The sequence below is a fragment of the Crassostrea angulata genome, chromosome 2, assembly GCF_025612915.1.
Source record: "Crassostrea angulata isolate pt1a10 chromosome 2, ASM2561291v2, whole genome shotgun sequence".
NCBI classification, from domain to species: Eukaryota; Metazoa; Mollusca; class Bivalvia; order Ostreida; family Ostreidae; genus Magallana; species Magallana angulata.
The window spans coordinates 46,460,488-46,473,381 of record NC_069112.1 but is presented as its reverse complement, the minus strand read 5'-3'; the positions used below and the strand labels follow the sequence as shown (position 1 = coordinate 46,473,381).

Sequence of the window (12,894 nt, the reverse complement as noted above, 5' to 3'; positions counted from 1 at the left end):
TAAAGAGAATGAATGTGAAATAGCCGACAAAACTATCAGACTCTTTGTCAGGTTAATCAGATGATCATACATTTGTTTTGTATTTGTATTTAATTTGAAAGAAGAGTTTTATGTGTTCATTTTCACCTTAGTTTATGACTACCTAATTTATGAAATTCCATCCCTCATTTGTACAGAACATTGTTGCAAAAAACGGGACTATATTGGTAATTAGGTTGAAATACATTTATAATTTGAAAGCTTTCTCTATGTTTACTTTCCTTCAAGAAAATTTGAATACTATGACAATTTCATTGATCGGTAAGACAAACATAAAATACCGAATTATAATAGTCTCAAGTGATTTTTATCATGGTAATTGTTCAATATTTCAGATTACTCTCAACACGAGACAATATGTATGACTCGTAACGCTCCAGAGAAAACCAAGGTAACATGTAGCAAGAATACTTCCGCCGGTTTTTTTTTTAACAAATTTATCTTTTTGTTTTGCAAACTATCTGAATACTTTTGTCATTTAATTCTGAAGTTAATTTGTTGTTGTCATCGACTGTTACAAAAAAAGTTGAAATTAACGGACGAATCAAAAATATAACTATTTAATATGATTTCGATCCTACGTGTAAATGTCTATATAATGTTTTAAACAATAAAGTTGACGTGTTTATGTTAAATAGATACCTACATGTATCTTCTTTAATAGGAGACAGATTCAACGTTTTAACAAACTCAAAACTCAAACAAAAGATTTATAATGAAGCCATTGTTTTTTTTTTCAAATTCAATAAAATAGGAATTATGTTCAGACATTATTCAGACCATCCAATTATTGAAATTGTATATGCATTAAAAACCAAAAGAAATGCAGTATAAAACAGAAGTACTTCGAGTCATTTATATATTAAGTATATATATCAAAATAATTCAGATACAGAACAATGATCACCGATAATATTTACATATTTTTGGAAAAACTAAATGTTTTAACATTTTTTTAAGCTTACAACCTTACCAGGGATTGCGAGTTTCGTGCTATATAGTTTAGTGCAGCTAGCCGTGATTTCTTGTGTTTTGCAAAAAACTTTAATTTTCAGTAAATACAGAAAGAAACCATCATAATGAATACAATATACCGGTACAACCATGCAATAGGTATATGGTATGCATACATACAAATGAAGCATAAACATACTCCCTTAATTACTAGGTAGTTTGGAATGTTTTCTTTTATAAGCAATAAGATATCCTTCCTATCTATAAACAACTGACATCCACTTTAGAACTACCACAGTGCATGTGCACCTTTAATATTAATTGCCCACACCTGCCAAAATCTATCAGTATCACCTGATCCTTATAATTAATTGTTAACACTTCATGTTTGTGTAATCTCCAATCTTCCTCATGAGTGCTGTCCCAAGATATGATAAAAAAAAACTATGATACACATTATTTAACTGACCAGTAGTCACAATTAATTCAAACTGTCTGTCTTTAGATTTTCTGTATTTTGGGGGGAAAAATGATGTAATAGACATTAACGTTAAATGAATCGAGAAACATATCTGCCATGTTTGTTATTTGCCTTATTTGCTTCATAAACAAATGAAATTGTCTTATCATCAATCAACTTTTATGTTCATTCCTTTTCCATTGCTCCCATTGTTACAACGATAGCATCTAGATAGACGGTTTATTCATATTTACCGATATAATTTATCACCTACCATCCTGCTTCTAAAGAATCAGCTAGCTTTATTAGTTAATACTTGTGTATTATAATATTTACATTTCTGCTTTATTTTGTTGAGCACAATTCACTGTTATTTTGTTCTTCATGTTTTAACTAAACGCTTGCATCTAAGAAAGGACGGTAACGTTATGCTAATGTTGTTCCTTGCTCCTTCGCGTTTTAATTTTAAAACGGTTAGACATAACTTGTTCAATTCCAGGCTCTAACATGTTTGGTTTTCACTGATATTTCTTTGCATTTCCTGGCCTATTGTCAACTAGCTCTGAAAAACTGTTCATTGTTACATTGTTGGCGACACGCAGAGTGTCATCCATTAATGTATGCACGGCATGGGTGTCCATTGTTCTAATTGTGTCTAACACTTGGTACATTTCGGCTAGAAGTGAATTCTTCAATTCATTACCTCACTACTCTGTTAATTTTTCTACACTTAAATCCCATTGTCTCTTAATGGATCATACCATAACAAACTGCGCCGTAATTACAACAGTTCCCTGTTAGTACTAGCAAAACGCACGAAAATACAATGCATTCATTTTTAAACGAAAGCCAAGTAGACCTGGTGTAATGAAGAATAACGACCCCCGTAGAATAATGACCGGGGGTCATTTTTCTACGTAGAATAATGACCCCCCTAGCTGAAGAATAATTGGATTTTTTTCTTCATGTGAAACATGAAGAAAAATGACCCCCATAAAAAAATGACCCCCCCCCGTAAACATGAAAAAAAAAATTGGTTACCCCGTATCCAAGAAATGACTTTGAAATTACTTAATTTTTCACTCTGTTCAACTGATTTTGAAGTTATAAACACCGAACTTGTAAATAAATCGCTGTATATAGTTTTTCATATCCGTAGCAAGCACATGCAAAACACTCTGACATTGCCACAAATTGATTGTTAACAGTTACGTTACTTCTCTCGTCGACATACGGCGGAAAATGACGCAAATAAAGAAAAATTCATACACAATGAGGATATTGTGTGATAATTAACGAACAATAATCATGAAAGAATAATTGTTGTAATGATATAAGCAATATTCATTGGTGAATGAATTGTCAAAAGAAGAATGATACATGTATATATCGTTATGGAAAAAGACTAAAGGGCAGGTAACGTAGGAATATGAATACTTCTTATTTACATTTCTTGTGGAAAATGATTTTTGAAAAAAACCATTCTGCGTTAGTTTTGTTTTTTTCTACGTAATACATGAACATCAGTATTCTAAACATTTGTTGTAATGTTGTTTTGTGATCTTGAATAGACTTTATTCTTTTAAAGCAAATTTGATGAGTACCTGAATATAGTAAATCTAACTAGATGATAAACACTGATCGATTATAATAATACAAGATTGTTTCTAAAGAGGTAAGGGCCCATATGTTTGGGGTTTATATCCCGCTTGATTTTGATAACACGATCTTTATTGTATCCAAAGTTACCAATGCTCATACAAACTATTGAAGCATTAATCATCTTGATATTGACTAAACTAAAGTAAGCCGAGGATAAAGTAAAATATATTTTCTGTACGAGTACTCTCAGTACTTCGACGATTTTCCTTATTGGCCGTTAACATCTACTGGCGTAATAGCTGCTGTTAGTGCGTACTAACTTCAGCTTGGTTATAATGCCTAACAGTGGAGTAAATTTTTCATAATTTTGGTTTCATCATTAATTCTTGGTGATGAACTTGTATACCCAGCAGTTGGTATTGTGGAAATCCTCAATGCAAGTATAAATCATGAACAATATGAAAAATATAGAAGATGCGACGGCGAAGCGCGAAGATGCGAAGACGAAAGTGCTAAGTTGCGAAGGCGAAGAAGTGATACTACTATTGCTTCTTCGCCTTTGCAACTTAAATTGCGCTTTCGCCTTTTTAGCTCACCGAGACGAAGTCAATGGGAGCATATGCTATACCCCCGGCGTCGGCGTCCGGAGCTGGTTAAAGTTTTAGTTGCAGCTCCTGTATCTAAGCTATAACTTGTCTTCTCTTCACTAAAATTACATGAATGATGCATCTGGACCTACTAAATCTGGTTCTTACTTTCAGATGCTGGAGGAGGTTTAGGGTTTTGGAGCAGGTTAAAGTTTTTTTGTTGCAGGTGCCCTTTAATAGCAGTATCTAAGTTACTGCTGGTCCGTACTTCACCAAACTTGCATGGATGGTGCGTCTTATGATACTGATGCACCAGACAGGCTTGAGTGCTGAATCTGAGATATAAGTTTCGGATGCTGGAGGAGGTTAAGGTTTTTGGAGCTGGTTAAAGATTTTGTTGCAGGTGCCCTATAATGATTATATCTTAGTTACTACTGGTCCTAACTTCATTAAACTTGTATGGATGGTGCGTCTTATGATAATGATGCACCTGACAGGTTTGAATGCTGAATCAGAGCTATAGGTTTATGGTTCTTGATGAGGTTTAGTTTTTTTTAACAGGTCACATGTTTTATAGATGATAGCTTGAATAGTTGATTTAACTATATTATAAATGAAACGTAGAGGTTGCTTTAGATGCAGAGCCTGATTTCCATTATCAAGGATGCTAGAGAAATCTCCTACCTCACTGAAACCTGCTTGATAGATATATGTGGTTGTTGTTAAATGATGTAACATGATTCCTATGATGTAGTATTGTATGATTTGAACACTATTGTTTAATAGGATGCAATATAATACCATATGTTATATTGTAAAACGTTATATGATACGATAAAATATTGTATCAATTTTTTTTTTATGATATGATATTCTATCGTGATGTTGTATTGATTTTTATGATACAATATTATAAAATATCGTATCATACGATATTGTATGATATAATATTGGTTTATATGATATATTATTATATCACATGAAATTGTATTTTATGATATTTTAATATATATTATTGTATCATATGATACAATGTGTATAATATGATTGTATTATATGTTATTTTACTTTATCCCATAATATTGTATCATTTGATATGATACAATGTTGTATCAAATTATATTGTATTATATAATACAATATCATATTATGTATCAAATATGATACAGTATCATACAATACAATATCATACTATAATATTTACATTCACTTTCTTTCCCTCTATTAAATTGCATTGGTTGATTTGAGTGATATTTACACACGCAGCACAGTTAAGGCTGTCAATAAACTCCGTTCAGACAAAAAGTACGGGAAATGTGCATTATGACATCACAGTATATTACAAACCTCGAAAGTACTTATTAATCTATTTATTAGTAAAATTAACTTATACTAATCTTTTAATTAAAAACAACAAATGCTATTACTTACAATTTTGATGTCCGTTATATCGTACACACTGAAAAATAAGCGAGATGTCGTTCTCGCTGTACTACAAAATATGACGTCATATGCCTCAAAATGACGCATTAAGTTAAATCATTGAAGGCTATCGTGCAGTTTTATAGCGAAGAAAAATAAATGTCATACATTAACGGAAAAGTATAAATGAATATTTTGTTTAAAATTATTATTAGTAGAATGCTACCTATATAGTCTTATTTTCATTTTGTTAAAAGTATGCATCGTATAAAGAAGCCACCTCGGTTTTGTATAAAATATCGTATATCTAAAATCTGAGTACCTAAATAAATCACTTAATTGCAAGGGCATACACTTACCTGATCCCGACAGACTTTTACATGTGAATTTGAAATATGCTATGTAACTGAAAAACTTCTACGATCCTTGTAAAATCTTACAAATTAATTATTTTTTAATGAAATTAACCCGGTGACCTTCAAAATTATTCAACATATGCATTATAAATTACGGTTTCTACTAAAAAATATTCTTATCTTAAAAAGTTCGCACCGTTTTTCAAAATCTACGATATAACATCAAGTTATTTCATAATTCAGTTGTGAATTTTGACATGATTATGCCCTTGCAATATTGAATTTTTTAAATGACCTCAAAACCACAAATACATCTGCTTGTACCATGCGACTGCCATATCACGTGACCACTATGAACATAAAATATTGCACTGTTATATATATATTTTAGAAATATATTGCATTTGAGTGACTGTTATTGATTTTAAAAAGGACATGCCAGTTTAACTAAAGTATACGTGTTTTCATCACAAAAATTTGCCCATATTTTTATCGACCGCCTTAACTGTACTGTGCACAACACAGAAGACCCAATCACCAAATCTGGTGCGTATGAATACATTTAGTATTCCTTCAGTATTTCTAGAAGAACAGGAACTGACTCTTCTCGCGACTTCAAACCGGATAACGACCTGTTATTATACTCACGCTGATAAATATTTCATTGATGTAAATATATTTTGACAGTTAAATGAATTCAATTGATTAATTTCTTAGTTTACCAAGAGCAAATTCATTAAATTACAGAAAGAAAAATAAAATTATGTTATTAGAATGATTATCATACGATTTTTTAACAGATGATATACGATATTGTGTCAAAACAGAATTCATGAATATCCAAGATCATAAAGGATGGTTTTCATATAATATGATAAAGGTGGTCTAATAAAGGTGATGCCTCATAAAGGTGATGCCTCGTCTCAGTGAGCTTTGTAATCTGTGATTACCTATGTTTTATATGTATGTTTATACGGAGCTCTCCATCGTTTAAAGGGTTCCGAGGCATATTTTGGAAAAAAAAAAATAATAAAATGTATAAAATTAAATTATCCAGGGGGATAGGGTCCGGACTCCCTCTCCCGTTTTACTGCGTAAAATTATTATTATTGAATTTTCCAGGGGGCGGACCCCCTCTCCCCCTCTAGATCCATGCATGAGCAAGGAGTGTCGCATAATGAAATTAGAATGTTACTGTGTTTGGTCCACTGTAAACAGACGGCTGGTAAGTGACAGGAATCTAGAAGTGCATATGTACACATTATGGCGGACATAAAATTTTGTGTGGTGTAGATAATGATTAGGCATAGCCAGCACTGGTAAACATATATGTTACATGTACACATTAAAATATCTATAAACATTCATAGTTAGCGCGATGGTCTAGCGCATGCGTACCAATGATAGCATGGATTAATCGGAAAACCTTGGTGAGTACGGTGCCTGTATTAATTTATATGTAATCGACCGAGACTTGCTGAATACAATAAAAAAAGGCGAAGGCGAAAGTGCGAAGATGCGAAGGCCAGGGTGCAAAGTTGGGAAGGAGCGATAGTAGTATCCCTCGCCTTCGCACCTTCGCACTGTAGGCATCACATCTTCTCGCTTCGTCGTTGCATCTTCGCACTTTTGCTCCTTCGCCTTCGCACTATCGCCCTTGCAACTTAGGTCGAAGTGGCCCTATCGGAACACCATAGATATATGTTAATGTAATTGTTAAAATGACCACCATACCCCGATGCAATACCTCAATATCTTGTTATAACGGAAGGATTTTTATTTTTTAAGATATATACCCCTTCTTTCACTTTAAGTTTATTTGAATATGAATTATAATTTCTGTTACTTTCTGTAAACTGCAGCTGTAGAAATTACAATAGTGCAAAGACTATTTTACAAATAATAAAAAAATTTACTGAAAAACTTTAATCTACAAGGGGGTCATTATTCTACAGGGGTCACTTTTCTTCATGTGGAGTGTGCTTAATTTCTTGAAATTATGACACTTATTCTTCAGGCAAAGGGGTCATTTTTCTACGTAGAATAATGACCGGGGGTCATTTTTCTGTGTAGAATAATGACCGGGGGGGGGGGGTCATTATTCTACGTAGAAAAATGACCCCCGGTCATTATTCTACGGGGATCATTATTCTTCATTACACCGGCAGTGACCAATGATTTTGATCCCAACCATATTCACATTAAGTTTAAATGGATGTTTAATCTTGATAATTTTTTCAGAACGTAGAGAACTATTTTTCTAACCCTTCAAGACATGTGCAAAATGCAGTACTTGAGGAAAACACAGGTAGTGAGGTCATACATGTATATTTTGTATAGTGATGTAAAAAAATCGAAAGTATTACATAAATATTGATTGAATATTAAAATTTGTACATCATTAATATATGGTATGATTGTAAAGATTATTTCACTGTATTTTTTGTAATTTCAGAAGCAGATCCAAGGCCATCAATAACTTATTTATTCTGGCATGCAAAGCATTTTCAGCACTTTCATTACCTTTACAATCTAGCCAGAGATTGCCAGAATCGCGTTGAAAAGCTGAAACAAAGCAAGGATCTGGCAATCCGAATGCCTGAAGATGTTTTTATCAAAATAGGGATAGTTGGAAATTTTACAAAAGACAATGTGAAACTTATATCGAAAAGATCAGGTAGTGCTTTGTCATTGAATGCATTCATAATAAGAAAGAGAATGATTTTACATTAAGTACAATATACATATTCTGTTAAAAGGGAAAAGTAAGGTGTCAGAAGACCAACACATATGGAAGGCACTTCCACTTGTTTGCTTTCTAAACGATACATCCAAACAATCTCTATTAAAGGTATATAACAGAGAAATGTTCACCTGACTTTTAAATCTGCAATTAAACTCTTCTAAATATGCCTATACTTAATCAATGTTCTTCTTTACGTTTTACAGAAAAATGTAATGCGTCAAGGGAAAGCAAGTCACAAGATCATCATCAAATCTGACAACTTTTGTGATAAAACGGACAAAGCAGACGATTTAATTTTCAGCGTAGGTCAAGACAAAGATCAAATCGAAGAAATCATCACCTCTTGCATAGAGGAACCGCTTCAACACATGCTACAAAAATGGTTGGAAGATCTTAAGCTTGATCATCTAAGGAGAAATGCATTAGATATTATTGCAGAAATAGAGGCTATTAGTAAAAAGTTGGTGTCTAATTACAGTAAAGACACAGAGGTAGATTTCAATATACCGAGTACTAAAACGGAAACAGTTGTTCCTGGCAATGTGAAGGATTACTTGTTTGGGTAAGTACTAATTCTAGTATTATTTGTGTTAATCGAAGACAAAATTAAATATGTCAAGAATGCAGACGCTGTATATCTTCTTTTTTATGGAAAGCAGTGTATCGCTATCGGTTTGATTTTTTAAAAATTGCAATTGGCATTGGCATACCCAATATATATCACAATTAGTATGCGCATTATAATCAATCGTTTATGTAAACAAAACTATTGGAAATTATTAGTTCAGATAAAATGTTCAAAAATTTAGCATGACAGCTTTTGTTTTTGTTAATAATACTGTTAATTCACAATCACACTTGTTTACAGAAGATCTGATGTCAACTCATTTGGTTTATGGAGAAATTCCTTATTCAAGGTATTTGTTGAGAGGGCGACCAATGTAAAAGAGCTGAAGGATGAGTTGATAATGTTAAACAAAAATTTCTTTCAAAAATATCAGCTAGAAGTAGAAATGAAAATTTGGGCAGAAATGCAAACTATGATGCAGGGAGATCCTATTCAATCTAAAGATCAAGCAACAGGAACCTTGGGAGGGTTTGTTACAAAAACAAACAATGATCAGAAAATATATGCATTGACTTGCAACCATTTATTTCCAAAAGAAAATGAAAGGGCTTACACTCATGATTTCGAAGAAATCGGTGCCTGTGTGTTCACAACCAGGGACAAAGGGTGTGATTTTGCTGCTATTGAGATAAAGGAGTCTTATTCAGATTCATGCGACGTGGCCTTCAGAAGAGATGACAAAAAGAAAACCAATGCAAATGTTTATTCCGACAGTTTAGAGAATATCACCATTGTACATAAAATAGGAGCGACAACGGGTGTGACCAATGGAAGAATTGTTAGTCCTGAGTTTTATTTAAAAGTAACAGAAGACTCTACTAGGGAAAATGTTTTTCTCGTAAAAGGTACTACCGAACAGTTTTCCGTAAGGGGGGATAGTGGATCATTGGTATTTTCCAGACCAAATAGTGTAAAACAAAACTACGTTGATGTCGTTGGTGTGGTTTACGCCAATGATCTTATATTGTACGATAATGATGACGAAGACGACGACGCTGAAGAAAAAAACAAAATAAAGTCAAAATGTCCTGAAGGTTCTCGGGAAGAGGGTACCTATAACAATGAAGTAAACGCTGAAAATAAACCAAGCTCGAGCGAATGCGATAACCAAAATAAAGACAATAATACAGCGTCTGGTATTAGCCAAGATACAAATGGTATCTCGTTTTGCTGTCGCATACATGCAGCTCTTAAACTTTTTGAAGAAAATCAGGACGATGATTTCAAGTTAAAATTTAAAAACGACTTATCATCATCCTCGCCTGTATCATCGTCGTCGTCAGAATCTGAAGACTAAATGAATAAAACAGTTGGTAAATTTACAAAAGATGTTTGGTTGTTAGTTGAGGTGATATGAAATGATATTGCAGGAAGATCTTGGCATGTTCGAATTAATTTTTGTGAATAATTGTAGCTATTAGATAGAAAAAACCTTTCAAAAGATCTGTAAATACTAAATATTGTTTACGAGGTCAGGTTATATCATGTGACATTTGTGTGTATGCTTTATCATTTGTTTTATATTTTTTCATTGATTTTTATTTTTTTTAATTCATTCTGACTGTCACAATAGACATTATGCCACTGATATATTTTTTTATTATAATTGGTTCTATATTTGTCTTTTATATTTAAGGTAAGAGTTATCGTTTATAGATCTAAGTTATCGTTCATTTATTTACGCTTTATTGGTCACTGGGTTGTTCCGTTCTCGATGTTACTATATTTAGATTGGGATTCTCTTCGAACCTGTTTGGCAGGTCTACGTAGAAGCTTATGAGGGGTGTTGCCGGATGTCGCTATATTTAGTATCTAGAGTAGGAAAACTTGTTTGGTTAGTTTTGATGACTATATATATATGGGGTGTGGGCTGACTTTTGGGAGAAGAGGTCTGGACGCCGAGCAGTAATTTCGTGTATGCTAAGCCCTTGCTGTGTGAACTTGGGTGTGTCTCTCGTGTCTCCCCTGCTGTGTGATCTAGGGAACATGTAGCCTGTGTGGATTTTGTTAGCGCTGGCGTTGCGAGACCTGATTGCCTACATTTTCTGTATTTTTATTGCCACAACTCAGTAAGTGTAACTTTACGATATTTTTTGTCGACGGATGAATTGTATTGCAATTTATTACATAAATTGTCTGGAACGTGTTTGATCATATTCACCTACAAGAACAAGAACGTATTACTATGAGTACTATAATGTCGTTAATTTACTTGTTTTTAAAGCTATAGTAGCCATTAGTGGGTTAGCATAAAACTTATGTTTGTAATGATTTATTAGAAAATTGTGTGTTAATTGTAGGTGACCAATTTTATAATTCTTAAGTTATTGTTAACCTGAGGGGACGGGGTGGATTTTGGTGGAGCGTGGTGGAGCGTGGTGGAACGTGGTGGATAGTGGTGGAACGTGGTAGAAAGACGCACGAGATTATGGAGGCCCGTTGAGAACTATGATTATAATTTCTTTGTACATATGTAGATAAATTTATTGTTTATTTTTTTCATATTGTTGTTGTTTATTGGAAAACAAGAGTCATCCATATGATTTCATAAGGGGTAAATGTTTAAAGAACCCATCACAACAGGTCAGTTGTGACACTGACTTACATTTTTTACTTCTCTAATATTTTCCAATTTATTTTTTAGATGTTCTGGTAGTTTTGTAAAGGTTATATAAAGTAAACTTGGATAACTTAAAAACCATATTCTATGTTCAAAATCAAATATTTCTGTTTCGTTTTATTTGCACTTAGCTATGACGTAGCCAGATACTTGTGTGTCTGTTTCTTTATTAGTCTTTGTATTATCAAATTAATCAAATTATATGGAGTATTTTTATTTTATTTTTTTAATACAATTAAGCTCATCTTTTTTCGTTAGGTGCTTTTGATTTAAATGTTTGGGATTAAGGGGAAAACTCTGTACAGTCCTTTTTTTAGAAAATTTTTCAATTCCCCTGGTTAATATTTTGCACAACAGGTAATTATTTACTAACGCTAAAGGTGTGCGGATACAAAATGAAGGTTAATAAGTCAAATAATAAAATAATTGAAAACTGGTGTAAACAGCCTTTGTCTAATATACACTTTTCTCTTATTTCTTCAATCAGGTTCATCATTCTATCAGAGAATGTTTGCGAACTGTGTGCATTGACATTGAACTTTACTTGCACTTAAGGTCATGTACTGTATTTTATAAACAAGTTCTCCTCAACCTTACTTCCTCGTGTAAAAATCGAGACTCTTTTCGATTATCTTATTGACAATGCGTAATTTTGTATTTTTTTTAAAGATTTAAGTAAGTTGTTTTTGCAACACAGTAAACTGTAAACGTCACAGTGAATTTTCTCTGTGCAACAGTTAAATTCACCATCTATTTTGATATAAACCATTACTTTTTTTATTCACATTAATAACTACCGAAACTAGCTGGATTTGTAAGTGGTAAATATACACTATTTATCAACAAATGATAAGACACAATATGACAAATTCAATCACTAAACGTTTTTTAAATACATGTAATTTACATTATAACTGTTCCTTTTTTTAATAAAGAAGAAAGTAAATACCTTGGATTGATAATATACATATTCATTCCATTCGATTTCTTTAAGACATTTTCGTATTTACTATATAATTCCTGATATTACTTAAGACTTTCAATGCATTTTCAGTCAAAACAAATTTTATACTTATGTGTAATTGCTGAAACAATTGATTAAGAATCCATTAGTGTATTTGTACTATAGACACATTAATGCTACATGATTATGTCTACATGTAAAAATTTTCCAATTTTGAATTGCTTTAAATGACCTTGATTTTTGTTTAAATGCAGGTTTTGAGCTGTGTGCCCCTTTGACTACTGAAATATGATAAATTGCTTGAACTTTGGCCACTGGACAATTTTTTTGGCTCAATCAAATTATTATGTAGATTTACAGATAAATGAGAACTTGCTTAGGATCTTTAAGAACTGTAATATTCAATACCGGTATGTGATATGACTAAAAAATCATCCTGTTACAAAAATGGCTCATTGTTAAACATAATAATATATTGAGAAAAAAAATTGAAAAAATTCTTATACAGGATTTATT

General features: G+C 32.5%; 1 protein-coding gene across 1 annotated transcript; it reads left to right on the top strand.

The window, feature by feature from the left end:
• Nucleotides 1–400: 400 nt before the first annotated feature.
• Nucleotides 401–10,349, top strand: LOC128174410 (uncharacterized). Its single transcript, XM_052839973.1, has 6 exons — nucleotides 401–430; nucleotides 7,662–7,728; nucleotides 7,876–8,097; nucleotides 8,180–8,271; nucleotides 8,370–8,728; nucleotides 9,035–10,349. The coding sequence occupies exons 1-6, from the start codon at nucleotides 401–403 to the stop codon at nucleotides 10,089–10,091; spliced, it is 1,827 nt and encodes a 608-aa protein (XP_052695933.1). The 3' UTR covers nucleotides 10,092–10,349.
• The last annotated feature ends 2,545 nt before the right edge of the window (nucleotides 10,350–12,894 follow it).

What these genes read in the sequence shown, in the direction of transcription:
- LOC128174410 (XM_052839973.1), top strand. Translation starts at nt 401, where the DNA reads ATGACTCGTAACGCTCCAGAGAAAACCAAG. An exon ending in AGTACTTGAGGAAAACACAG is followed by an intron (nt 7,729 to 7,875) that starts GTAGTGAGGTCA and finishes TTGTAATTTCAG; the next exon opens with AAGCAGATCCAAGGCCATCA. An exon ending in CCAAACAATCTCTATTAAAG is followed by an intron (nt 8,272 to 8,369) that starts GTATATAACAGA and finishes TACGTTTTACAG; the next exon opens with AAAAATGTAATGCGTCAAGG.